The sequence below is a fragment of the Pholcus phalangioides genome, unplaced genomic scaffold, assembly GCF_987345545.1.
Source record: "Pholcus phalangioides strain wild (caught in Gottingen) unplaced genomic scaffold, Ppha-v1.0 ptg000022l_1, whole genome shotgun sequence".
Taxonomy (NCBI): domain Eukaryota; kingdom Metazoa; phylum Arthropoda; class Arachnida; order Araneae; family Pholcidae; genus Pholcus; species Pholcus phalangioides.
This window is the reverse complement of record NW_028301615.1, coordinates 3,501,117-3,529,107: the sequence shown is the minus strand read 5'-3', so window position 1 is coordinate 3,529,107 and position 27,991 is coordinate 3,501,117. Positions and strand designations below refer to the sequence as shown.

General features: G+C 38.6%; 1 protein-coding gene across 1 annotated transcript in view; it reads right to left on the bottom strand.

Moving 5' to 3' along the window:
- LOC149069359 (pituitary homeobox x-like) overlaps nt 1-27,991 on the bottom strand; it is a 97,866-nt gene that overhangs the window by 46,221 nt on the left and 23,654 nt on the right. The window contains exon 2 of the mRNA XM_089249827.1: nt 9,211-9,452. Within this exon, the coding sequence (XP_089105953.1) occupies nt 9,211-9,452 (242 nt within the window). The remainder of the gene's footprint in view (nt 1-9,210; nt 9,453-27,991) is intronic.

The window sequence follows — 27,991 nt, the reverse complement described above, 5'->3', positions numbered from 1 at the left end:
CATTTCCCAGAAATGGCCTAGAACACACTTTAACGTTTTCCAAACGATCGCGATTATTCAAATTAGACTGTAAACACGACTACTGCAGCTACTGGCGCTACCTATCATCTCTGGCAAGAACTTTGTTCTCCACCTACTATTTATTGGCTATTCAGAGAAACGCGCAATGCCATTTTCCGCTGTTCATACAAAGTGCTAAATACTACTACTATTATTTAACCGTGAAAATGTGCACTTCGTACACATTGCTCTCTGCGGAATTTTTAACGGATCCGACACGCAAGAATTTCTATCACGTCGGAACGTATGTTGTGTGAGTGTATGTGTGTATATGCATGGCTCCAATGTATTTGTGCTGTCAGAGTTGCGCGTGTTTCGTGTTATTGCTGGTGCTGCCATCTGCTTTTCATATTTTAAAGTAAATGTGGTTAAGTGCTTGAATTTTCATGTTCAAGGATACGAAAGACTAGATATATCAAGCGGATATGAATTTATTATGAATCCATTACCGAAAGAAAATTTACATACGTATTTTCTTCAGGAAATACATCTTCATCCCTTTTGGTATGCAGTCAACATTGGTACTTTCGTACTTTTCGTACTTCCTATTGGCTATTCTCTCATCGCCCCTTATTTCTCGACAAAATCCCCCGCAATGGTACAGCCACTGTCCCGATTTTAACATCCGTACCGAGCAACAAAAAAAATAAAATGTCGTTCATTCCGTTAATTTTCTCGTTTGTGCCTGATTTTTCTCTTATTAAATCGGGACCTTGTTTTGAAATTCAATAGAAGTATCCGGTGAGATTGGAACTGGGACGAGAGAAAGCTTACTTCGGCGCTAAATCATATTGCTCGATCATACACGACTGGGATATACAGTATTCAAAATTCAAGGAAAATGGGAAGAGGGAAAATACGTATCACGTTCGTGTACGCACCTTCGTTTCCTATATTTTTGGCGTTATATTCTGATATGGAGGGGGATGGGATATATACAGTATATATATTTTTTTTCTTTTTTACGAGAATATAAAGTCTGGTGATAGGACTAGGAAGGGACGATTCCCATCGGGACGACGTACTTTGAAGGAGGGACCTCCATTTTGGGAAAAGTGAATGCGTCTATTTCCTCTTTTTTTATTATTCGGAATGTCACCGTATTCGAGTAAAAAAAAGAGAGAGAGAGAGAGAAAATAATAAAAACAAGGACAAGGGTATAGTACTAGATGTAGGACGAAGTTTGGCCGTGTTGATATGCGGTTACAAATATCGCCCGTGGGAATAATACATAGTGCGCGAACCCAACCACAAGATGGGAGGAAAAAGGAGAAATAATAAATAAAAACATTAGGAAATTGGAAAAAAAAAGTAAACCTGGTGGTGGTGGGGGGGGGGGGGAGTGAACATATAATACTACGCGTTTGGCTGTCGTCATTATTTTAAGGGAATGGGGAAATGCCATTTGTGTGACAGATTAAAGAATGGATATTGATTTAAATCGATTTTCGATTTGATATTCGCGAGAGCATCAACGTGTCGATCACAAAATGAAAGAATATAATGACAATAATATAAAGAATATATAAATTATGATGCGAGAAATAATTTTCTAAATAATATCTACTTGTGTGCGATCAATTTGCATTTTAAATTCGTCAAATCTCAAAGAGCTGAAAAAAACTTTTCTTTTTCAATATTAAAGTAAATGTATCAAGAAAATCTATGTATTTTTTTCACTATAAAGCATTTTTCAGCACTTTTAATATCTTATAGAATATATTTTGTTTGAACACTTTGGAAATAGAAATAGGTAAGTGTCCGCCGGTAACCGGAAACGGTACACGTGCGAATCCGGGAAATCGTACAAACCAATATATCATAGAGACACTGACTTTTCTTTCCTTAAAACGTACACAGTAGCGTTATGCACCGAGTAGTCATGGCAGACTTCCTTAACTTAGGATTCTGCGCGTTTTTGAGTATTAAGAAAGAAAAGTCAGTGTCTCCGATGGTATATTGGTTAGTGCATTTACCTGGATTGCAAGAGGACCGGCGTTTGATTCCCGGCGAAGACTACCGACTTTGCGAAGTTCGCTTCGGCACTAATATCAAGAAAGTGTCTTTCCTTTATTTGTTGTAGGCTGAGCCTTATTAACATTCTCACAAACAACTTACAAAGGCTGAATAACTCATGAATAAGCAGCAGATTACCGAGCAATGATCGCTCCTAAATTCAAGTACACTAATTTTTTCAATGTCTTCATACATATTATTCATAACGAAGTATGTTTTTCATTAACTAAATGGTTTTTTTGCGACCTGGGATTGTTGAAATTTTTTGTCTATCATGCTTAGATTACAAGGTAGCACAAAAGTTCCTAAATATTTCACCAGGTGGCGTTCTAACATTTTTATTATTTGGCACGTACTCATATTACAATATGACTACGCTACTTTCATTATTCTATCTTCCATATTTCAGGAGTTATTCAAGATTATGTGGAATTTCTACTGTTCTCTATTTCTCTATGAATAACATTTTTGCTCCCGGGCATCCCAAAATGATTTCGTAGAGATTGAAAATGATTGTAAGAGGCTGCGCATATATATCATTGTATATGAGATCTTCGAGTGTTCATAACTTTTGGATGGATGATGATAGAGCGATGGAAGAAGTGTCTAGGTATACTAAATAAGACATACGCTACACGATGACAACAACCAAAAAAACCCCTGGTGGAAAGTTCCTGCACTTTTTTTATTCTGTCATGACAAATAAGCAGGCTTTGAACAAAATTATAGCTTAAATTCCTGAAAATCTATTGAATGAGTTGAACCGCGTGGCAGTCGAGTGGTTAGGGAACTAGCTTCTCACTGTACAGGTCTGGGTTCGAATCCCGGTTCGGGCATGGATGTTTACTAACACTAACAAATTCCCTGGACGGATCATGCTGATCCCTTGGGAATACGTGGGGATCACGTTATTAGAAAAAAAATATATATGTAATGTTTACTGAGAATGTGTACACTGACTGCAAAAACGTTTTCAACATTTTTTACATTGTAAGTATAAACTATTATCCGGTAAATTATTTTGCATTGAAGGAACATCAAAGGACCGAACGTACCTAGTATATTATTTTACAATAATGCAGACCAGCGCTGGACAAACTTATTGCCCGACACGCATGCATGTGAACATTTTGACAGGGCATGTATATTTTTTTGCTGACCACATGCCCGCATTTGCATATATATCAAAAACGCCAACGCTTTCTTCCTTTCAAACCGCATCCTCATCTGGACATGAAATCTTAGCTCATACATCAGTCCTTAGGGTTCGAACACTTCGAGGCTTACATACAAACCTTTCTCCTCTTTCAAAAAATTCGCCACCGCGAGTGACAGGCTTCACAACATTTAAATGCACACATTGGAGCACTCATCCACTGTCAATTTCGTCTTTAAAATGTAGAGAGTAGTACCGTCTGCTCGAAGCTTACATAGACCACAGTTTCCAAAATAATTGATTGACAGCCTGGCCACTTCTTCAGAAATAAAATTGCCTCTGCGGCGATAGGAGCAGAGCTATGTACGGTTCGAAAAAAAGTAAGTCGGTTGTAAACCGTAAGTCCTGGTCGGTCTGATTATGTTGTGTCTATGAAATAAATTATCGTGGTGGGAAAAGAAAAGCTATCCCAGACAAGGCTACCAAAACTTTAAAGTTCTAAAAGCTGAGAGAAGATAGGCCTAACCGTATTTACGGGGGGGGGGGCTTAGCGGGCCATCATAACCAGGAGGGGGGCTGCAAGTTTGGAAGGGCGGCTAATTTGAGGAATGAGTGTTCAAGAAAATTAGTAGAACGGAGAAGGACAGAAATTTTTTTATAGGTTACAGGCGGTAAAACCATAAATCCCCCTCACCCAGAGATCGAGGGACACGGTCAGTGAATGACTAAAACAATGTGCAAGCATGTGAGCGACCAAAAGAATGACATGAAGACAGGGATTAGATCAGTGAGTGACTGATGAAATGTTACTTGGGGAGTGGAGTGAGCATAGGAGTGGCCAAAACCCTTGACCAAGAGACGAGGGGCCAAGTCAACGAAAGTCTAGAAGAGTGGTCCAAGAAAGTATGCAAGCATGTGAGAATGACATATAGTGCGTGCAAACATGTGGGCTACCAAAACAGTGTGTGAATGACCAAAAGTGACCGAGAACGTTTGTAAGCACATGAACTACTAAAACAGTATGAAAGCATGTGAATAATCAGAAGAGTGACTTACAGTACGACCAGATCAGTGAATGACCAAAAGAGTGACCTAGAGAGTGAATGAGCATAGGAGAGACCGAAAAAGTAATCTGGAGACTGTGTGAGCATGGGAGTGACCTAGAGAGTGAGGATCTGGGTCAGCGAACGACCAAAACAGTGACCAAAAAAAAAAAAGACAAAGAAAGTGTTCAAACACGATACCAAATGAGTCACTTGGAGAGAGAAGCGTATTTACAGGGGCGGGGAGGCTGAATGAATGCACGCCAGAACTTGCCATTGGACTTATTCCGTTGCCGAGATCTCTTCCAGCCCAGCTTCGTGGCAGAGTCTGGGGCGGGGAGGCTAAGCGGGCTTTTGCTTTGCTTAGACCGGACAATTGTACTAGAATGGGACAAGAGCGGCAAAATTTGTATAGCGCCCACAGACAGTGAAATCCGCTTTTGAAGATGGATAGCGTCAGTGGTCTCTGTTTTCGAAGTTCCCCATAAGATGAATTCCGAAATGTCTAAACTGAATTTTTGTTGCGATTCATAATGAAAATTCTTTTTGAGCAAACTCGAGATTGAGGTGGAGAAGAGAAAGAGCGCTCGCTATTAGTTTGCGAAGGAGTAACTACTAACTACTATCATAACAACAATAATGAATTTACCCATATGTGTATGTATATAACGAAGAGAGGGGGGGGGGAGGGCGCTTCACTTTCGATTCAGCGCGAGTGCGTGTGTTGTTTCGACCTCATTTTCTCACGACTCGGCTCTTAATTATTTTTGGGATTAAGGTTGGTTCGGGGAATGGCGCGCTTCCTTTTGCGAGTACCAGGTGAGCGAGCAACTGGAGGTTGCCACATTAATCCTCGACTTAATCCAGAGTCTCCGTCCTCGAAAGCTTCTCTTTTAATCTGCGCCCTTCACTCGGCGAAGTGAGCGAGCGTATGTCTGCAATTCGTGGGCATGATTTTGGCGAGATTATTACCCGTCGTTAATTGCTCAATTAAGAATTGTTTCGTCTTGACTCTTCAGTAATTAACAGTAAACGGATTCGACACGCTGCCTAAGCTTCTTTCTTCATCTTTTCTTCACGTGCAACTTCTTCAATTTTCTTCGCATCAACGTCTTCTCTCATCATTTCTTATTTCTTTCTTTGTGTCTCCGCCATAGTCTTTTTTTTTTCTGTTCGATTCGCGTAACTTCTTAAGAAGTTTCCGAGTCACATTCTTTCAAATGATTATTGATTGCGTTAGAAAAATTCAAATGAATATCATTTTTATTTTTAAACGAAGGAGCAGCGTTTTCTAGCAGCCTACAGATTGGTTCTGCAGAAAGAATGATACTCATCTCTTTGGATGGATAACCCTCTATTTGTAAAGGTGTCTATCGAACAATTTGCTTTAACTCATTTTTCCTCCCTTAATTCCCATTCATAAAAGTTGTACGAACAATTTCCAAATCAATTCAATTTTCTGTATCATTGTCACCATGGGTTTCGAGAAGGTTATTCATCAATAACAGTTCTATCTCAGACTTCAAATTTCGTTTGAATCAATCTCAAACGTATCAAAACGCGTGCTAGCGTTTTCTTCGATATTTCTAAAGCTTTTGATTCAACATCTTACATTCCGAGAACGAAGCGGTATCCGAGGGTTTTCGATCCGAAAAACAGATATCAATAGTTACAAATACAAAACATCGAATGGAATTATTATAATGTGAAATTGGTGTCACCTCAAGGGGCTCTTAGGAACCCGGTTTTTTTTTACAGCGAAATCTTTATTTTTTTGTCTTGCTTTATTCGATGTGGCACCAGTCTATTGATACCTCCCCCCCCCCCCCCGGTTCTCCGTTTGCCGGCGAAGTAATCCACTGCTACTTTCTTCAGTAATTTCTGTATTGATCTAATTTTCAAATCAAATCAGGTCTAGTTTATTAATTTTAAGTTACAGAAAGATTCGAAATTAATTTTTGTAAAGCATATTTACCATCCAGAGGCTATGATGCCTGTTCGGATGATTGAAAACTTACATGAAAATTATGCTCTAAACAGCTTATATATTTGCCCTTCTCTCTCCCGCAGTCCGTGCATTCTTAGATTACCATGATGAGAACCTTTTTTTCGATTATTTTCCTTACTTACAACAAGGATGTCTCCTGTCAAATATTTATTTCCTTATTTTTATTTATTTAGACAGGACAAAACAACACAAAACCGAACAAGAAAAAAAAAAGAAGAGACAATTACAAAAACAAGCATTATTTGACTCATGGGTCATAAAGAGTAACTTGTGACAACATTTATGGCATACCCTAATTTCACACAGTGATGTGATTAAAAATCAGGGATAGGTGACGATATCAAAAAAACTTGGGTGACCAACTCTACGAGTTTGACGACAAATTTTCTGAAAGAGTCAATGCCATTGCTACAAGCAAAAAGAAAAAGGGAAAATTGAGAAATGGTATGACCATAGGAGAAAAAAAATGAACAAATCGCTCAGTGGACTCGCACATGAATAGCAAACAAATTTACTCCAGAATGATTTTTTTTAGATGAAGCAGCATTCAATGTGTCCAACAGGGCTAATAAAAAGCAATTCAAGTATTACGTCAGCATCGATGGAGGGGGGGGGGGGTTCAGATTTGCTGTGACTGTTGATGACGGGGGGGGGAAGAGGAATTGGAATTATGCCTACGTCGCCATCAAATACCCTTTATAAAAATGTGAAATAGTCTTCATGGCGTCTCTACTGGGAATACCAAAAACGAGAAAAACATTTCCCTAGTTTGTGGGCACTCGAACTAACATCCCCCATTGAAAACCCTTCTACGAAACTCAACTCCTTCTCCAGTAGACCCTCTCAGACCTCTGGAAACCACACCCCCCCCCCCCGACCAGTTTCACTTATAGAAGAAGGGGGGGGGGGGAATCGGCTAACCTGTTTTGTGCCCACTCAGCACGTCACATACACTGTTCTCGAGTTATTTGCTAGACTCCCACACATAACCGGATGCGTGCTGTTCGAACACCTATACAATTTTTGGAACAAGTTACGATTATTTACGGGACAAGCAAAGAGAAACTGCTACTCATGAAAAGAATTTTCTTCTATGATGGAAAGCTGTGACCGCAACCAGGCAAGTACCTCGGAGGGGGCACAAAAGGCTTCGGGGGAAGGGTACAGAAATTTTCTTCCCGAGAAACTTTGAGTTACCAACCTTCGAAAAGAATTTAAATTAACAAAAATTGGTTGATATAGCATACAGAGGGTATTTCCTTCTGATATTTAAATTTTTTTTAATATTTTTTACGGCATAGTGGGCTCATACCCCCCCCCCCCCTTACGTCTCCACGTACGTCTCTTGATTCCAATATCAGTTAGGAGGGGGGGGGGCAGAGCTGAACACAAAATAGTACTGACAAAGGGGAGGGGTCGGAATTTTGTTGACTTTTGCTGGTGGTGGGGGGAGGGGGTCAAAAATGACTAAAAATTTGTCGACGCGATGTTCAAATGACGCCTGAGAACAACAACAGAATTTGGAGCTCAGAAATTACCAAGCAGTTTTTGAAGTGCCAAAGAAACAATCTCACAAACAATTGCGAGATGCGCGCTTCCATGTTATATGGTCATTGGACCATTTTTCGTCCGGGCAACAAAAAAGAGCCCACGTATAAGCGCACTGATTATTTTACAATAATTTTTTCGATTGTCGCTTTCGATTTATATACTTCTGACGTAAATACGTCTTTTGAATCATCCGACGATACTGGGTGTATTCGCAAAAAGTTGCGTAATGAAATAATTTAAACGATCATTTCTCAAGAAGTATTCAGTAGGCCTATATATCAGTGTTTTGATGTCTGCGGGTAGATCACATTTAGGCAAATCTATTTGGTTTTATTACCTCTTCTGGTCTAGACACCAGGATTGCGGCCCGTTTTAGAAACGAAACTGTATTATGCTACATCTCAAAAGGTTCGCAACGGAGATAGAAGTCAATGATGTTGCCGGATAAGCATTTCTAAGACAAATCCAATGATACCACTCTGATTTCAATACCTCTTCTGGTCTGAGCCTCAGGCACTTCCGCAACGAAATCGTTTTGCGCTATATCTCGAGAGGTTCGCAAGACATTAGTGTATCACCGGTTAGCTATTCCACCAAAGACTAATCTGATGATACCAATTTAATTATGTCATTGCCTACCACGCGATTCAAGGCACAAAGAAAGTATTCACGTCAAAACTTGCGGCCGCGTCTATGATACAGTGCGTATCCCAATGTTATTTCATTCCTTTCAACTTCTGAAATGCAGGAACTGATTATAGATAGAGACATTTGATCCAGATACCCTGTAATATACAGCCATTACGATATTCAACAGTCGCAACACGCCATTAGCCCAACTAGGTGGCTGTATTAAAAAAAGGCTTTAAAAAATTTTTTTTTTCCATGTTAAATTTAATTAACAAGCTTCGCTCATGTATCATATTTTTATAACACGTTTACGAAAATCATGGAAGAGCCAAGCATAAAATTACAAATAAAAAATATATTAGTATTATGGCAACGTTCGCTCTTCTTCTCATGAGATGAAACACCGTTGGCACATATTCATTGGTGTAGCCCAGCGGTTCTCAACTGGTGCTCCGCGGAGCCCTTGGGGTTCCGTGTGCACTTCCCAGGGGCTCCGCGGCCACTCGAGAATAATAAAATAAATCAATAAATTTAATAAACAAACAAAAAAAAAGGGGGGCCTAAAGGGTACCGCCATATGAATAATGTACTAAAAAGGGCTCCGCCATAGAAATTATTCACTGGAAAGGGCTCTGCGAGTCAGAAAAGGTTGAGAACCGCTGGTATAGCCTATTGCTATTTTCGAGCTAGAAAATAAATAAACATAGAATAGATGCGGATATGGGGGAAAGGAAGGTTTAGCTCACCCGGACCCTGGCTTCCGTTAGGTTGGTCCACATGGCGATCTCTTCCCTCGTGGACATGTCCGGGTACCTGTTCCTGGCGAAGGTGGCCTCGAGCTCCTGCAGCTGCTGACTCGTGAAATGCGTCCTCTGCCGCCTCTGCCTCTTCTTCTTCTTTGGGTCATCGTCCGGAGAGTGGTCTCCTCCCGCCGGAGAATCGGCTGCAGCACCGCTCTGGCTCGGCTTCTCTTGCATCGAACCCGAGTCTGAAACCAAACAAAAACGCTAATTTAATGCATCTCGACCGCACAAACTTTCGTCTAAATCATGAAATAATTGAAAGAAAACGATGATTTTTGTATACGACGTAAGTGCAAATCCATGCATTCGGACGAAATAAATAACTTTTTTCAGATATCGATTGCCAAATGCACTAGGGTAATTAATTATCAATCATCACGTATTAGGGCTATTGATTATCAGGCTCTATTCTTTGTTTTTGTACAAGAAATGTTTTTTTTTTAAAGCTATATATATATCCCTTTCCGAAAGCGTTCTCGGTGTGACATTAAATTAAATAATTAACTAACTCGTGGAGACGTGTTGACCAAGCACAATATCGAAGTGCAGTAACTACACGTACAAACACAGAGAGAAGGGATAATTCTAAATAAAGGGTTACGTTTACATCAAATCTATGAGAATAGGATTAGAATTGCAAAGAACTTCGCTGTAAACTTTCTGACGCCGTATATTTCCTTTGTGTAGTCCTATATTGTGTATTTGATACAAATATCAATCGTTGAACCACAAAAGTGGAATTTTACATTGCGTACAGCTTATATTTTTAGAGCCTGCCAGAATGTCGTTTAGGACAACAGACCATCTACTTTTTCTATGGCTATTGCAGCCGTATCAGTTAGAATTCAGAAATTCGGGCACTAAAAATAGCAAAATATTATAATATAGTAAAACCTCGCTACAACGGTACTCGATATATATATATATAACTTCCTCTACAACAATATTTCTTCAAATCTTGTTTGGAATCACCTAGTCTAATGTTTAATTCCCTTCTATACACAACGATATCTTTTACTACGATATACCCCTTCGTAACGACGTTTTCTAAGGAGATTTTGAAATCGCTATAACGTAATATTTTTATATTTCCCTCGAAATATCCTTCAATATATTTTTTAACTCGTCACACATTTTAGTTCTTCCGAGAACATCTAATAATATCGCTGTTTGGTACCACCTGATCATCGAAAATTTTGATGAAGATTTCGGTTTCGCTACGTTTAGTGTGATACACCAAACCGTATTGTGTGATAAACCTCTTTTTTCGTTAAAATTTTTTCAGTCAAAATGATGCAGGGTATATTCATCTTCACATAAAATTGTTTTCCTAGAATTTTATTGCTAAATTTTATGTAATAAATCACACTTTTTCCCGAAAGCCATCTTAAAAATCCCCCGAAAGTCCAGCTTCAAGTGCAACCCTCTGATGAAAGCATCCCTAATGATCATATTCACCAAAACAATTCACTAAAAATTTAATTTACACAATCCTTTATTCAAGACTTAACCCCCACTGTGCGTGCAGGGTTTGAAACGGCTAAAGGAGTCTATTGTTAGAGGGCGAGAGACGCTACCGAATATGAAAAAAATTCATTCCTTTGGAATAAATGCCCTAGCAAGGTGGCATACAAAGTACAGACACATCTCGGAACATTTAAGTGATCAAAAAATCGAATATTTACAGGCAACTAGCGTGAAGATATCAAACCGAACACGATCTGAAACAGAAAAATTCACAAAAACGAAGCGGGTAGTACGTATATACGACACAGAAATATACAGGTATGCGAACGTATCTCAAGTTAAACATAATATACAAGCTCTTAATTAAAAAAAATAATTAATAAAAAAGTGCCGAACAAAAATATGTAAAAATATAGGGCATTTTTTTCCCCACAGAGGTCAGCTCAAAATCTCTCATTTATGAGATACGATACACCATTTAAAAAATTGTAAATTTTAGATGCGCACCAGGTATCAACTGCGGTCTTGGGTTTTTTGGGTTGATAGTAATGTGCCTACGACCAAAATATATACAAATACAACGCCACAACAGGCAAAATTCCCAACGAAGTAGCTAAGAAAAAGATGCCATACAATGTTATACATATATATACATTGTAAAATATTCATTGTTATATATATATATATATATATATATATATATATGAAAAATTTAAAACCAAACTGATGATGAGAAGAAATAGAACTTGAAAGCATTATATGAAAATTGAAAAATTTAAAAATAAATTCATCGAAGCCAATGGCTAGGGTTCTCATCGGGGGGGGGGGGAACATTAGCTTAAACCAGAACATTTCTGAGAGCATTTGAGCCCGAAAATGTAAACAAATGTTCAATTCCCTCCCCCCGACGTCCTGCTATTGTATCAATGAAATCAATAATCATAGAAAAATCAAAAGAATAAGAAACGTTAAATCCAAAAAATGTTGTCCAGAAAAAATATAAGCAATAAATGCAGTCAAATCATAGAATTCTAATAAAAGTAGATGCAGGAGTTGAAAACACATACTATAGCGTTGGCGGTCAATTTGAAGTTAATAGTTATTGGTGTGAAGAGGAAGTAAGTCCAAAGTGTGTGGAGGAAAATTGCGTTGCCTATTTTTTTATGATTATTAATGCACTTTGAAAGTCGTTAGCATTATTACAGATACGTTTGATGCGAGATAGTTGAGAAAATACAATATCTTTTTGAAAACCTTTTTGCTGATATTAGAATTGTCATTATATGAAATATGTTTGAAAACGTATTTTTTGTCATTAAAGCCATTTCTTTTGTTGTGGATACCAGTTGAAACCATTTTGTTAGCAATGTTTATTTTTAAGTCAAGGAAATCAGCTTGATTATTGCTGTGATTAGTTTTTTCAAGATTTACTGTGTTAGGATTTGTTGACTGATTTCGTGAAAGTTGTTTGCAGTTGAAGATTATCTAATCGTCAATATATCTTAAACCTATCGTCAATGTATGTATATAAACCATATATATATATAAAACAATGTTTAACATGGGATCTTAATTAAGTGTAAGTGCGTTTCAGATGTATTTTTCAACCCATTTACAAAAAAAAGTAGGGCACCATTCAGAGAACGTTACCGAATATGTTTCTCTTCTGGTAACTTCTACATGCAGATTGGTCCTTTTTTTTATAAATTTAAATGAGCCGTTGCACAACACCTTAGCCATTTCCACTTTTCATTAGCTCCATTGATCTTACTAGCTGATGGTGAATGGTAAATGAAACGAGAGAACAATGTTTTAGAAATGGAATGATTCGAATAAGTAAAATTGTTTTAAAGTGAGTATACATGATTATTTAAATGATACTCAATTTTTTAATGGTAAAGTGTTAATCGGAGAAGCATTGAAAATGAGACGATCGAAGGGAAATGGAGCTCGAATCTTAAAAGAAATGACTTTGAATTGAAAAGTAAACGCGGCGATCAATGAATTCTCGCTCTGTTTTTCGAGATCGAAGCGCCAAAGTGAAGAAAAAACGTTCTCTTCGTCAATTTACGATACTACGTAAAGTTGGAAATATATCGCACGGGGGCATAAGCTAATCGAATGCCGAAGATTATCTCGTGTCGGTAATTGGCTCAGAAGCAAAACAGTGGCTAGAAGAAGTAAAAAGAAAGACAACAAATGGAAACAACAACAAAAAAAAAACATTCATGAGACAGGACCATCGAAAACCGACTTTTGAAACTTCTCGGCTTTTAGTCGACCACCATGTTAATGAATTAGCTCGAGACATTGTTTCGCGACGCACTTCAAAATGAAACTGGTCGGCCGAATTCTATTAATCAACTCCAATATTCGTCATATTCATCATTCGTTTCTTATAAAAAATATATATTTTCCTTTCATTTTCGATATAATTCATATAATAACACTAGACAGTAAATTTTGACAAACTTTCTTCGTTTTTGATTAAAAAAACCCAGTCAATTATTATTGTATTATTTCATGTGCTGACACAAACCAAAAAAAGTTAGATTGGGTTCCCTTTTTTCTTCGTAATTGCGCGTTTAGTACATATATCTAATAAATATATTTTAATATAGTTTAATAAATATATATACGTATAGTAGTACAATACATTGAAACATAACAAGAGCATACTGAAAACAAAATAAAAATATGTAAAAAAAACTCAATTATATTTAAACCTCGCCAATATATTGACACAACATTAATACTAATGAAAACACAAAACAAACACACAATTAATCCATTTATCGGCATCTGACGCGTTACTTTGTTTTGCATTGCTCTTGTACTGGGCATATGGTGCATCTCTTACAATTGTCCTACAACAATCGGCCAGCATCGAGGTTGACCATTTTCCCTGCTCTATACTGGCTACGTTTTGATGGAAACGTTCTCCGTGTTACCAACATTGCCATTATTTTCTGGGAAGAAATCCATACGGGGGAAAGGGAAGAGAAGAATCTTTTTTTGGTTGCAAATTTCAGCCAAAGTGATGGAACAGGGTCAGCATGTCGTCTACCGATTCCTGGTAACTATCAGTTGCAAGATATATCGAAACAGGTGAAAAAATAATGCAGTAGAACAGTGTTTTTCAAAGTGTGCGTCGTGGCTCCTAGGGGCGTCGTCCACCTTTGTCAGAGGCGTCTGAAAATATTCATTTATGTACCTATTTATGCTTTGAAGTGCTTTTTTTATAAGCGAAAATATCCACTAAATTATTATGGGGAGCCGCAAATGAACCGTGAACCAGGCAAGGAAGCCGCGGGTGACAAAGGTTTGAGAACCACTGCAGTCGAACCTCGATTGACCGAAGTAATGATGGGGGAAAAGAACACGGATGCCCCAAAATCACGATTAAACCACCGGGAATAAAAAATAGGTTGCAATATACTGTCGGCCCCGCGTCAAACGGATATCAACGCTTCCAGGACATACGATTATCTGATTAAGAGGAGTATTCGATTATGCGGGGAATAATTCAATAGCTGTTTAACACCATTAGAATACAAGATTCCTCGAAAGACTGGTTATATTTTTGGAGATGATGATTACAAGGAAGAAAATTCATCTCTACCCCCACTCAAAACCCGATCGGACGAGTGCTCTACCAACTAAACTATGGAAACAGATAGAATGTTTCTCCCTTGGAGCGTATATACGTGTTGAAAGGCTCCGTAATGAACGGCGGCAGCAATCAACTAATAGCTCGTAAATGACACAGGCCACAAAATAGCGACATGTATATAGAAAGGTCCTCTCCGCTTGTTAATACAAAATTCCTCGAAAGACTATATGAAAGATCGGCGTTAGAGTCCCCGTGGGGACAGAGAAGAATTTTCTTCCTTGTAATCATCATCTCCAGAAATAACCAGTTTTACGAGGAATATTATATTAACAAGTGGAGTGGGCATTTCCGCATACTATTAGAATACTTTATCTTTTTAAACTGTTGAATCATCAATATTAATTAATAAGGCTTCTGAAATAAATCAAAAAATGAAATAAAAATTATATTGAATTTCAATGATCACACAATAACCAAAATGTTCACTTTTCATCGAGAAAGCTAGCGGCCTCTATGGGCTCAACAGAGAGCAAAAAAATAAACTATCGAAGGCAACTTTTAGATACTTGGACGCACCAGGCCATGAACTTAGGGAAGCACCACCCTATTCGTGACTTCGTGCGCATTTCCGTGACATCTTTTTCATCGTTTTAATTTTTTTCATCAATTTTCATTGTTTCTGTTGCTCTTTTTGGCTTATTTATCGTTATTTGTTTGTTTCACTATTATTTGGTTTATTTATTTTTTGTTCTTATTGAATATACATATAAAAAAAGACTTATTGTAACGTAACAGCCGAAGCTCTGAATCATCTTCGGTAATGTTCGTGTCTTCAGCTACTATGTCACGAGATAGGTTCGGAGTTGAAATTTCCCGCGGTCTAAGTTCATGTCTTCGACGCCAGTACCCACTCTCGAGTCTGGGTTTCCTCCGAGTCAACTTTGCAACATATTTGCCATTAATTCCAAAAATGTTTTGTCCAATAAAAATATTGTATACATAGTATTTGATGTGTATTGCAATCGCGATATTGGATTTGAGCGAGGTAAAGTTACTGAACTTATTCGATAAACTTTAACATTATCTCTCTATGAGAGAAATTTTCATAAGGATTCCAGCAGATTTTATCCATTTAAGTAGGGGTATCCGTATATCCGATCAAGTGGGGCCGAGAGTTCCCCCAGACTTCAATTCCAACACCAACATAAACATGTCTCTGACACAGCTACGCCTCCCTTCGTGAAATACTTGTTTTGTCCCTTTCTCCACTTACGACGAGATGCCATGTAAGACTTTACTTTGGAATTTTTTGTTGGTCTCGGGAGAGACAAGGCAACAACTTTCTAATTGGAAGTTAGAAGACAGGGGACCGTATAAAAATTTATATTTCTTTATTTTATGATACATTGTATTTTCACTCCACAACTGGTACATGGTAATTTTTGAGCATTTTTTAAATTGAAATCAAGCCTCTACGACGAACGGGTGACGAGATAAAAGCCCAATTAAGACTTACAGGATACCCAGAAGAAATTTCAATTCGATTAACATGAAAACTTTGCAAGGATGCGACGGTGGCGTTAATGAATACGCGCGCAACCAAACGGGAAAGGGAACACTTTTAAGCGCGCGTCTGACGTTCTCCCGCCTTTCAATGCGTACAAGAAAAGACAAAAATTGGTTGTTCAATCAGCCGAGGAGGAGGACAGTAGCTCGTTATATCCGGATGGGAACACCAGACGTTACGATGCGTCTATCTCTCGTACAGCAATAAATGATTTTTCGGAAGGGGAGGAAAGGGACTTCTTTAAGTATCTGCAATGTCGCAAATGTATAATAAGGATAATATTAGTCTCCGATTAGGTCGTTTATCAAAGCACTACCTGGCGGTGTGTGTGCGCCCCATCCTGGAAGTCGCCCGCCCGCAAGACATATCTTCAAAGCCCTTAAATGGACCATTAGACGGAATAAGCGCTATCTTTCTTTTCGGAGTATAATAATAAAGCCATTTCTATTCGTAATACTGGAATGACGCCGCTTTAATTAGTTCTCCGGACAACAGCTGAGCCCTCATTAGCGTCGCTAATTACCCCAACTTCATTATTTCCTTAATCTGGATGGTCGCATCATCGCAACTGTTTTGCACATCTCTCTCTCTCTCTCTCTCTCTGTCTCCTTTTGCGCACTTGTAATAAGACTGGCTCATGCAGAGAGAGAGAGAGCTTCCTCCTTCTCCTGTTTCTGAAATTCACCCTCAGAAATTCAAACGACTTTTATGGCGTTCTCCTAATCCGAATCGGTCACATGGGGAAAATGGAGGGAGGGAGGAACGGGGAGAAATTGGAAGAAGAAGAATCAACGACGAGAGATGTCGCACTATAACAACAAGCTGAATGAAGAATGCCGCCGAGCCAATTCCAACGAACAAACGACGATGATAATAATGAGCGGCATCGTTCGCGCTTGCGACGAAATGAGTTTCCTAAAGATAAAAATTTGTCATAACTCGTGAACAAGACAGTATTGGTAAAAATGATATACGTTTGTCCCCCCCCCCCCTACGCTGTGACAGCAACGGTGTCTTCAACGTTTCCAAACGCGATCAAAACCAGCATTTCCCAGACATGGGTTGAACCGAGTCGTATTTCGTCACGTATCGCATCCTGATCAAATGAAATTACTTCATTCCTTTCATAGAAGAAATCATATTCATCATCTAGAGGCAAATTAATGCCTGTAAGAGGATAAAGAGAATCGCGTTTCTTTTAGGAATGTCGAATAATGATACAAAATGAACAGAACATTAAAAACTTACGCGCGCGCACATTACAACACAAACAAAACAAAATTCTTAATGTCAAATAAAATTTACAATGTAAACAAAACACTGAAATACACCAACTAATATACAACACACGACCAAAAGCAATTTTTAATAAATAATTAAGAAGGGGCAAAGCTATGTGCTGCGGATAGTTTTTCTTTTCTCCTTCTAAATATCAACATAAGAATCCACGTCGTTTGTTGACGTGGATAATTTGAATAAAACTTTTCTTCAAATGTCAAGTATGTGGGCATGTTCTGTATTATTTACAGTAGCAATGAATTATACAATTCGGGCACTAAATGTGCAATTTGTTAACGAAAAATTATTTTTTCCAAAAAATAGGAATACAATAAATATTCCTAATTTATTGCAGTTCTTCGCTCGGCTTCACAGTCGAACTCATAAACCGGTCACTCTTGGAAAAGCAAAAAATATGACTTTTTAAACCAAGAGTTCTTAACCTTTTTCAGCCGCGACCCAAAATAAACAAAAGTTCAGCTTCGTGACCCACATGGGTGCGGGGTTTTTTTTTTAATTACTAACACTATTGCCGCTATAAGTGCATTTATAACTGGACTTGAAGTGGATTTGCGCAATTTATCTAGGAAGTTCCAACGAATCACTTTTGGGTTGTGACCCGTAGATCAGGAATTCCTGGCTGTAAGCGGATTTGTACGATCCATCTCGAAGTCCCTGCGAATCAATTGTGGGTCGTGACCCACCTCAAGAATCCTGGATGTAAGTGAATTTGTACGGTATGTTCTTAGAAGTCCATGTGGCCCAAGTTTGGATCCATAGAAGCCCTAATTTATAGATAATGATCTCTATTGCACCATTCGACGTCACAATTACAAATTGCGTTGAAGACCTCCCTCTGGTCTCCCTTTTTCGCATACGACAACAACCGTGGGACTTTGGTCGCCATTACAATGTGAAATAACTTCACAGTTTGAATTAAATTACATCATTTTATTTTATGCATACGACGAGGGAAAATTAGACAAGTTTATATAGTTTGTCCTGCAAGTCCTAGTCGGCTTTTACGACGACAACCGTTCGTCGTAGGGGCTTGTGGTTACAGTTTAAAGATGTGTTTATAAGTCGCTCTGTACCAGTTTTGACAGTGAAAATACAATGTGTCATAAAATTTAAAAAACCTAAATTTTTATACGGACACCCTATCCTAAACAACCGAATTAGAAAGTTGTTGCCCTGTCCTTTCTGAAGCCAAAAAAAAACGAGAATCGCGTTTCTAAGCGTAATATTAACTGAAAAAAGATAAATGACAGAGAAAAAGCGGTGTGTCCGTTAGTTTATGCTGTTCTTTCATAACTTTTCAACGATTTTTGAATTCAAAAATACCGCATCGTATATTGCACTTAGAAACATGATTTTTTTTGTTCTTTTTTGTTAGATTCAGAAAAGACAGGGTAACAACTTTCTTATTGTGTTTTTGAGAGTAGGGTGTCCATATGAAGAGATTTAGATTTTTTTTTATTTGTTCACACAATGTATTTTCACTCTAAAAAATAGTACGATGTGATTTCGGAATACATTTTGAGCATCATTTTAAATTTGAACCATTCCCCCGACAACTTGATGGGGCAAAGGCCAAATTAGGACTTAGGGACACACCCTGTATGTAGGACAATCTAAACCAGTGTCACTCAACCACTGGGCCCTGACATCATGAATGATTTGCCGTTTTACTTTTTTCCGTTTATATCCCCATCAGAGTCACGTGTATGACCGGTCTTTCCGCTCAGAAGTGAAAAACAACCGGGCCGAGGGCTTCCAAACATTAACAACCACTGGTCTAAACAGTATCACGGGACCCCCGGGCAAGAGACTTCCGGTACATTAAGCGGATGTGTAGTCGGCCTCGGCTACGAGATCCCGTATGTTAAATGTGTACATTTGCGTATAGTTTTGAATGAAATGATTTGAGCTCAGCGCTGTCTGGACCAGTAAACCCACCTCCTCAAAACCCGGCACCAAGTGGCACAGTGACTAGAAGACACTAGCCCGTGTTACCATTGCCACGACGATGTTAAATGTAAGTGGCTGAGCAACTGACCTCCAATGATGCGAGAGATATTCGAGAACTCAAAGGGTTCTCGACTCAACCAGCCAAGAGATAAAGATACTCGGCACCTCGCTGATCCGCAGAGCTGAGCCCCATCTAACAGGGAGGACAACAAGCCACAAAAATATCAAACGAAAACATTGGGAAATCCTTCCAAAGCTACCTAACCATGTCAATCCCAAGCCCAAGAAACTGTTATACTTACTTCAGTCTGGGTTAGACCTCAAAGAGAGGCCTTTCTTTGGAGGCCAGACGCGAACGCGTCTTACCGGAGTGAAATCGGCAATTCGAATGATCTTCAACAGATGTTTCAATACTACAGAAGCGCGCATTGCAAGATTTTACTGAAGATCGAGAATGCGATACCCATTTGTTGAACACCATTGTTGCTGTCACTCGGTAGATGAGCAATTAGCACTCGAAAATTTGAGCTTTATTTTCTTTTATTTACTGGGATGACCTAGTGCAGGGATTTTTCACTTTTTCAGTCACGTCCTAAAATCAACAAGATCAGCTTCGCAACCTATGGGACTGATTATTCTTCGAAATCAATAAAAACTGTAACGCATTGCATTTATAATAGACTGCAAATGGACTCATCTATAGGAAGCCCCTGCGAATCAAGTTTGGGTCATGGACCATAAATGTTCCAGAATCCCAGGCCGAAAGTGAATTTGTACGACCCACCTCAGAAGTCCCGCGGGGAAGGAGGGGCACAAGTCCTCCGTGTCCCCCATCACACAGAAAATTCACTTTTTTGCTGAAAAAAAAAATTAAAAAAAAAATAAAACATCGGAAGAAACTTTGTGTTATTTACAATCAATTTCTGTTAATTTCAACGCTATTTGAAGTTTAAGAAATTGCTTGAAAATTTCTAAGAAATTCATTGCGACCTACCCTCTAAACCCACATATGCTTGTGAATCGCGTGTTAAATGTGGTCCTCGTGGTTATCTGATGTGGTCAGCCATCTCAAACCTAATTTTGCAAAAATGAACTAAGTGACAGGTTTACCGATCGCTTAAGTGCATCGTGACGCAATTCCAGAGCATTTAAACCGCCCGTCGCACATTTTCAGATCACTCGAGTGACACGCGACACATTTACAGATCACTTGAGTGACCCACGGCACAGTTCCAGAGAATTTAAACGGTCCGTGGCACATTTAGAGATTCCTTCAGTGGTATGTAGCACAGTTTTGAAGCACCAGTGACCAGCAGTGCAGTTCAAAATCACTCAAGTTACCCGCCGCAATTCGCAAATTACTTATGTGATTCGCGGCATATTTACGGATCGCGTCAGTGACGCGCGGCGCAGTTCTGGAGCACTTAAACGGCCCGCGACACATTTCTAGAGACATTAAGTTGCCCGCATCCCATTTCTAGAGCACTTGAAGGGAACATTCGGAACCGCGGAACATTCAGGCATCACTAAAGTGGGTCTATAAAGGAATTATCAATAGGATGGATATATTAACGCAGGTGCCGACAAACTAAGAAAAGGTTTTCTCTTTTTTTTACACTCAGTAAAGATGCAATTAAGAATATTTAATATTTTACAAAGGGTAGTTGATGACGTAAGCATCATTCAAGCGCCCCCCCCCCTTGTCGTCAAAAGTCAGAAAGTCCGCAACGGCCCATCAGTGCTGACGTATTACTTTAATGACCCCCAAGACGGCACTTGAATCAAGTTTTAGGTCGTGACCCATAGCTCATGAATCCCTGGCTCCAAGTGAATTTGTGTGTCCCATCTTGGAAGCCCTGCGACCCAAGTTTGGGTAGTGACCCGTAGGTTAAGAACTCCTTCCCGCATTAGACAATTCCAATAGTGTAACTTCTCACAATGGATGAATAACGAAAATGCAAGTTTTCAGTGCAAAGGAAAAAAGTTCCGTTTTAGAATAGTTTTTAAAAACAATTGAATGAGATTGAGCATTTTACAATGAATCATATGAGAAAGAAAAACAGAGTTGTCCCGTTTTACCAATACCCATTTACCATACCTTCCATACGGAAAAACAGGACGTATGGTCACCGTAGTTGCAAACAGTTTTTCGAAATTAGTGACTCAATGAGTGCATTTATAACAGGACTGTAAGGGGATTTTTACGACTCATCTCGGAAGCCCCCTGCGAATCACGTTTGTCCGTCATCCATAATCTCAAGATCTGTTAGTGGATTTTTATAACCCACCTCGGAAACCTCTACCAATCAAGTCTGGGTTGTGATCCATAGCTCGAGTCCCTGGCTTAGTGGATTTGTACGACCCTTCTCGAAAGTCCCTGCGAATTACGTTTCAGTCGGGACCCCGTAGCCGAGAGTCCTTGGTTGTTAATGGATTTGAACAACGACCCATCTCGAGAGCCGGTGACCCAAGTTTGGGTCGCGACCCATAGGTTAAGAACCGCTGTCTTAAGCGGAGTGACCCGCTAAATGTAGTAAGATATGATGTCGCTAATCTCGCACTGCTCCCCATTCCTCTATTGATGTATCCCATCACAGAAAATCACATTTCCGTAATTAACACGAGTGCAGTCTTAATAATTTACTTATTCAAGTAAATTTACAATATAAATCTCAATGAACTCTGTGATCCAAAATCATGAAATATTATAAAAGCTATCGGACTTGAAAGATTTTTCCAGTTTTCGGGCTATAAAAAAGTTACTTTAGTTTTAAAAAAATAATAATAATAACCGCTCGAATATCACGCTCTTCGGGAAAATGAATAAAAGTTAAATTCATTTATAGTAATTTGAAAACAACTATAATTGGGGAGGGGGGATTGTGGTATGATACACCTTTGCAATGTGCACCTGACGGTACCATTGCTTCTGACTTGTGTTGGGTACTTCTTGAGATATATGAGCGTTTAGGTAATTTCGTGAAGCAACTTTTTTCCATGCGAATGCTCCCAGTATCGTCAGGCGATGCACAAAACGTAATCATTTAAAAAAAAGGTTATGAAAGTTATATTTTGGGCTCATTTTTAAAAGAGTTTGGATGAATAGGCTGTTGCCCTGCCCACCAGTCTTTACTCAAATTGGAGACAAGCTCTGTAGAATGGCGGGAAAACCACCAACAAGAGTGACCGTTGAGCTTATCAAGTTAGCAACACGGTGTTTGAGAAATTTCCGATTCAAATGAAAATTTTTGAAGAGTATCTTTCTCAAAAGTGGCCCCTGAAGCGGTGTAAGAAGACTCGTTATATGTTTAGGAGTTCAACAACATTTGGGCGCCGTAGAGGACAATCGGATTTTCCAAAAAGTGACCCGGTAAGCGGAGTGACGCGTTATCCGAGTCACCCGCTAACAAGGGTTTGACCGTATCTCTTTAACCCTTCTTCTACTGATGGCACTTTAAAGTACCAAATTAGATAATTTGTTATGTATTAGTTGTTTAAAAAAAGGCATTCAATTTCAATTTATTAATTTCATTTCCTACAAAAATTTAAAATGAGAAAAAAAAAATCATCCAAGGAGTCACGAGACCTATACACTGGTTGGCAAATGGCAAATTTATAATGAATGATAGAACGAACAAAAATACATATCAAATATTAATGAACAAACAAATGGAAAAAAAAAGGCAATTTCTGCGAGAAAAATAAAAGAAATAATTTAAAAAGCCGTGGTTAATACAAAAGAAAAAAAAATCAAATATGGGCGTAATACTTTCACACATTTATATTTCGTAGCATTTTTGGCAACAGGAGGGAGTGCAGTTACATAAAATACACATTGTAGGATATTCAGATTGGTACTAATGCAGTCGAATCCCGTTTTAAAGAACTCCAAGTCCATAGTGGTATAATTATTATACCACTTCGGTATAATGAAATTTCGTTATAAAGGAATTACATATTTTTGCATTGTTCCTAAGTAAACTTATCTGGGGAATTAGAAAAGTGCTCGTTGTTAAAACAAGATTTTCGCTACAACGGTATTCGTTAAAACGGTATTCAACTGTAATAAAAATCAGAATAATAATGCAATATGTAAGGTTGAATCGATTGATAATTTAACTGAATAAGTAGACAGAGTAGAAAAAATCAAAAGAAACTCTCGATGTCATTGACTGAAAATAAATATTACACTTCCTGTGTTTTTATAGGGTAATAAATTAGTTAATGTTAACAATAGCGGGTGGTAAAGAATCGAAAAATTTCGTGATGAAGTAAATAAAATGCTTCTTCAGGAGTGTTTTGTCTTTAGTTAGAACGAAAACGACACATCCCATATAATTTACATGCTAATTATTTATTATTATCCTTAAATTTATAATTTTATTTTGAATTAATGTCATTTTACTCTTATTCTACTTTTATAATGCGGCAAGGGTGAAATTGCGCAAGCTTTTGTTGCTGTTCAAAAACAGTATAACACCGGGAAAAAAACCCCGTTATATATAACGCAAAGGAAGTAGGTCAAGATTTCTACAAATCGTAGAAGAATAAAACTGACCTCTACTCAAAATTATGAAATACTTTTATGAATTGTAAATAAAGGCTGTGCAAATATATCAGATTTACAATCTAACCGCAAATTCTACGCAGCCTCCTTATTCTGTTTGGTACAATGGCGTCAGTGAGGAGATTTTCTTAGGGAAATATTGAGAATCGGATTCGACCCCATATGTCACGTATGATTTAGCCACATCACGAATCAGCCCTCTAATCACAAATTTTCAATATGCATTATTAATGTCAATCGGTACTACAATGGTGATACGTCATTCGACGACGCAGATATTCAAATCTAATGGTACTGCCCAATCGAACATACGAATATACGGAATTATGAACTGTCATCCTCCATATTTGTGCGAATAGTTTTTGTCAGGAAATAACACTGTGTATAATTTTTAAGCTGAACATTTTATGCCCTTCCGACAGCAACATTGACGATACAGAGCTGTTAACTCGAGTGGACGGTTATAAAATGCTCTCCTTAGTTTGCCCAAAATATAAAAGCAATTTGAAATTTAAAAAAAATGTTCTTGGTATATTTTCCCTTCTCATTGTGCAGTTGCCACTCGTTATAACGACCATGCGGTTATTGGAAACCGTTCCATTATAACAATCGGGATGATAAGCGCTAAATTTTTTCATATTCATCTCATGCTATCTTTCATTTCAGCATAACGAACTTCAAATAATGGCCATTCAATCCTATACGACGTCCAAAATCAGCTCTGCCCCGCTTGTTTGTTTGCAAGGGAATGTAGAAAACGCATTCATCGTTAACAAAAATTGTATTTGACCTTGACCTTCGATATTGGAGAATTCGGTACGTACTGTAGGTTCGTGGATGTAATTAATTATTACAACTTTGCTTTCTCATTTTCTAACCCGGTGCATTTTCATTGCTACTGCTTAACATTACAACACAAAATGATTAATACAGTTTTTCTATTCTGATCACTATCAATTTTCTTAAAAAGCTAATATTTTCATTTTATTTTAAACGACCTCTCATTATAACGTATATTTTCCGTCAGGCGCAGATCCAATGGGAGAGTGATCGCCCCACCAAAGTGCCGAATAACATGGGAAAATTAGTCTGTCCCGTAAAATACGGGATGAACCAGCGAACTTATACAACAAGTCGCCTCGACACATCACCCAGGATTCGTGCCCGCCTACACTTTATTTACCGCTGAAGAGGCCTACGCTCGATTCGAAGCTGAAGAAGTCTGCTTCCGTTTCATTTGTAGCTGAAGCTGCATTTCTTCGCTTAATTTGAAGCTGAAGATATTTCTCTCCACTTCATTCGCAGCTGTGGGTGAAGGTGTCTGCTTATGCTCAATTCGAAGCTGAAGACGCATTTCTCCGCTTAATTTGAAGTTGAAGATGCATTTCTCCGTTTAATTCGAAGCTAAAGATGTCTGCTTAAGCGTATCCAGAGGGGTGGTGATGGGAGCGATTACACCCCCCTCCCTCCCGACCTGAGAGCCGAATAATAAGGGAAAATTTGACTGTTCCGTGAAATATGGAACAATCCAACGAATCTACACAATAAGTAGCCCCACCCGATACATTGCCCTGGATCCGCGCCTGTTTTCCGTAGAGCGAGAAAAGCCTGTTTTCCATCTGCTAATATGTTGATCCAGGACCCTAGCCAAAAATTAGTTTGGAAACATTACGAGACTAATTATGTAACTCGACATGATTTGGTATGGATTCGGTTGTGTTCGTTTTCTTCATGATATTCGTGTGTGTGAGACGCCAGCAAATCAGAGTGCATGTAGAACAACACACAACCAGTGCGAGAGAGAGATTTCGTTCAATTCCACGCGAAAAAAGCTAGGACAGCAAAAATAAATAAAATAAAATAAAAAAAAAGAACAAGAAGCGAAACGACAAAATACGGAATAAAAGGAAGGGAGAGCAATTAAAAACCGCTACTAATGAGATTTGCGCTGGTTGCAGTAATTTGTCAAAAAATAGCGCGGAATCGTGATGTCCGCGGACAGTTGGAATCTCTTAAGTCTTCGTGCCATCGTCGGCTGCTGGCAACATGACTGAATGACTGACTGAATGCAAAGTAGGCTGTTTGCCGTTTCATCACGACTTTGTCATCTTCAGAGCTTTACGACACACCTTTTCATAATCTCGCACCTTCGCTAGGATTTAACTTTTTAATGAACATTCATAATAAACAATCGCCAAAAACTTTCCGACATCTTCATGCAGAGCATTTTCCCCGCTTAATCAAAGAGCTGTAATTATAAGGACAAACACGGAAAAAAAAAACTACGAATTACAACTTCAGGATCTCACTGGAAACCTCACGAAATAAGTGTTTAATAAACAAATACACACATTTCTCAAAGGAAAAACAAAACACAATTTTTCTTAAAAATTTAAATTTAAATACGCCTCGGTTGTTATGAACGTAATTAATCAAATCGACTTCGTATTTAGAAACATATTTGAACATACGACCTCGTTATGACGATCTATCCCGGATGTTTGAGATTTTTATGCCGTCAAATCGAGCTTGGGCGACATCTCGAAAATTGCGAGATTGGTTTTATTCTCAGTTGCTGACCCGATGGGGCGATCGAGCCGAATAACATGGGAGAAAATTCGTCTGCTCCGTAAAATACGGGATGATCCAAAGCACCTAAGTCGCTTCTCCGACGTATCGTTCTGGATCCGTCGGTCTCCACTCCATTCGAAGCTGAAAATGTCTGCCTCCGTTTCATTCGCAGCTGAAGATATCTGCCTCAGCTTCATTCACAAATGATTGCTTAAGGGATTGCTAGGGTTTTCCTAGGAGTAGAATTTCTGCGCCGCATGTAGCGTGAAAACGCTGATTGGTTAAAAACTTGAAATTCACACACACACACACACAAAATCAGTTTTCACGCTGCACGCACTGTAGAAACTTGCTTCTAGAAAAACCTGGCTTAAGGCTCTGTAGCGTGACGCGCTGAAGTAGAGCCATAGCAGGCTCTCTTGACTTCAACAAATGGCTCCCAGGTGAAGGTAGTAGCGAGATTGAGATATGTATATATGTATAGAGCGCACTTGCTCGAATTGTGTGCGTAAGAGGGCCGATTTTCGATTCCCGGTGGAGACTACCAAGAGACAAACCATTGATGGAGCTTTGTTATATTGAGCTATTTGATAACAAATGGCAGAGCAGTCACTGTTTAATATAGAACAGGATCTTCCAACCATTGTGCCACGAGGGGGGGGGGGTCGTAGTAGGGGGTGTGCTACGAAAAACTTCAAACGAAATTAACTAAATTATTTTCTAAACAAATCCAAAACATAATAAGTTAAAATTTTATAAGTATATGAACCAAAATTAAGACCATTATAGTATTGATTATCCGAGTGATGTATATTGTTATATTAAGTTGGGTGGTATACGTATATTTCGAACGCCTTGCACGTAGAACGAAGTTTTAATTTCCCATTGCTCATCAAGCCGGAAAGGATGTAACGAAGTTATTTTCACTGTTTTTCCGACTTCGTTGTAAGCGGGTCCGACTGTACTACAAACAAAAGCACAATACGTCTCAAATCATTAAAAAGGTACTTTCAATCTAAGTGCACAGCGGAAGCTCAACTGCAGGCTCAAGTGTACCGCCGCCTGATAGAAAAGGTTGAAAAATATTGATTTAGAATGAAGTTCAAAATGACAGGGCAGGAGTCACCAATAAAATTCTTGTTAAAAGGGGGTCGCGCTCCAAATGTTTGGGAACCATTTTCATGTCACCATTTGTAAAATCGTCTGTTGGCCATTTTATTAAGATCTCATCTGGGTCAGTTGTGGTAAATGTGAACACGCGTCCAAAAACTCATTCGGTATTTTTTGCGATGTGAGGCGATGAGGGTGACAAGAGTCGTTCCGAAGTGGAGCTCAATCGATATGGTGCGGCGTTGAAGCCTCATCGCATGTTCCCAAGTTTTGTTTGAGAAGCTGAGTTTCAAGTCATTTATTGAATTTGTGTCATTACGCAAAACTTTCCGTTTTAAGGACATTTTTTGGGAAAAGTAAAAAATTTTGAGGTTTTAATGTTTGAGAGGTTTATCTGCTGTTAGTTTTAACATGAATTATACACACAAAACATAAATGAAAAGTGTTAGGTTAGCGTTCACATTTACCCCATATTTTGTCTCATATGGGGTGAATGTGTGTGTGTGTGTGTGAGAGAGGGAGAGCACCAATTTTAACTTTATTCTAGGCATAAAAACCTGAAATCTTTTTTTTTGCAAAT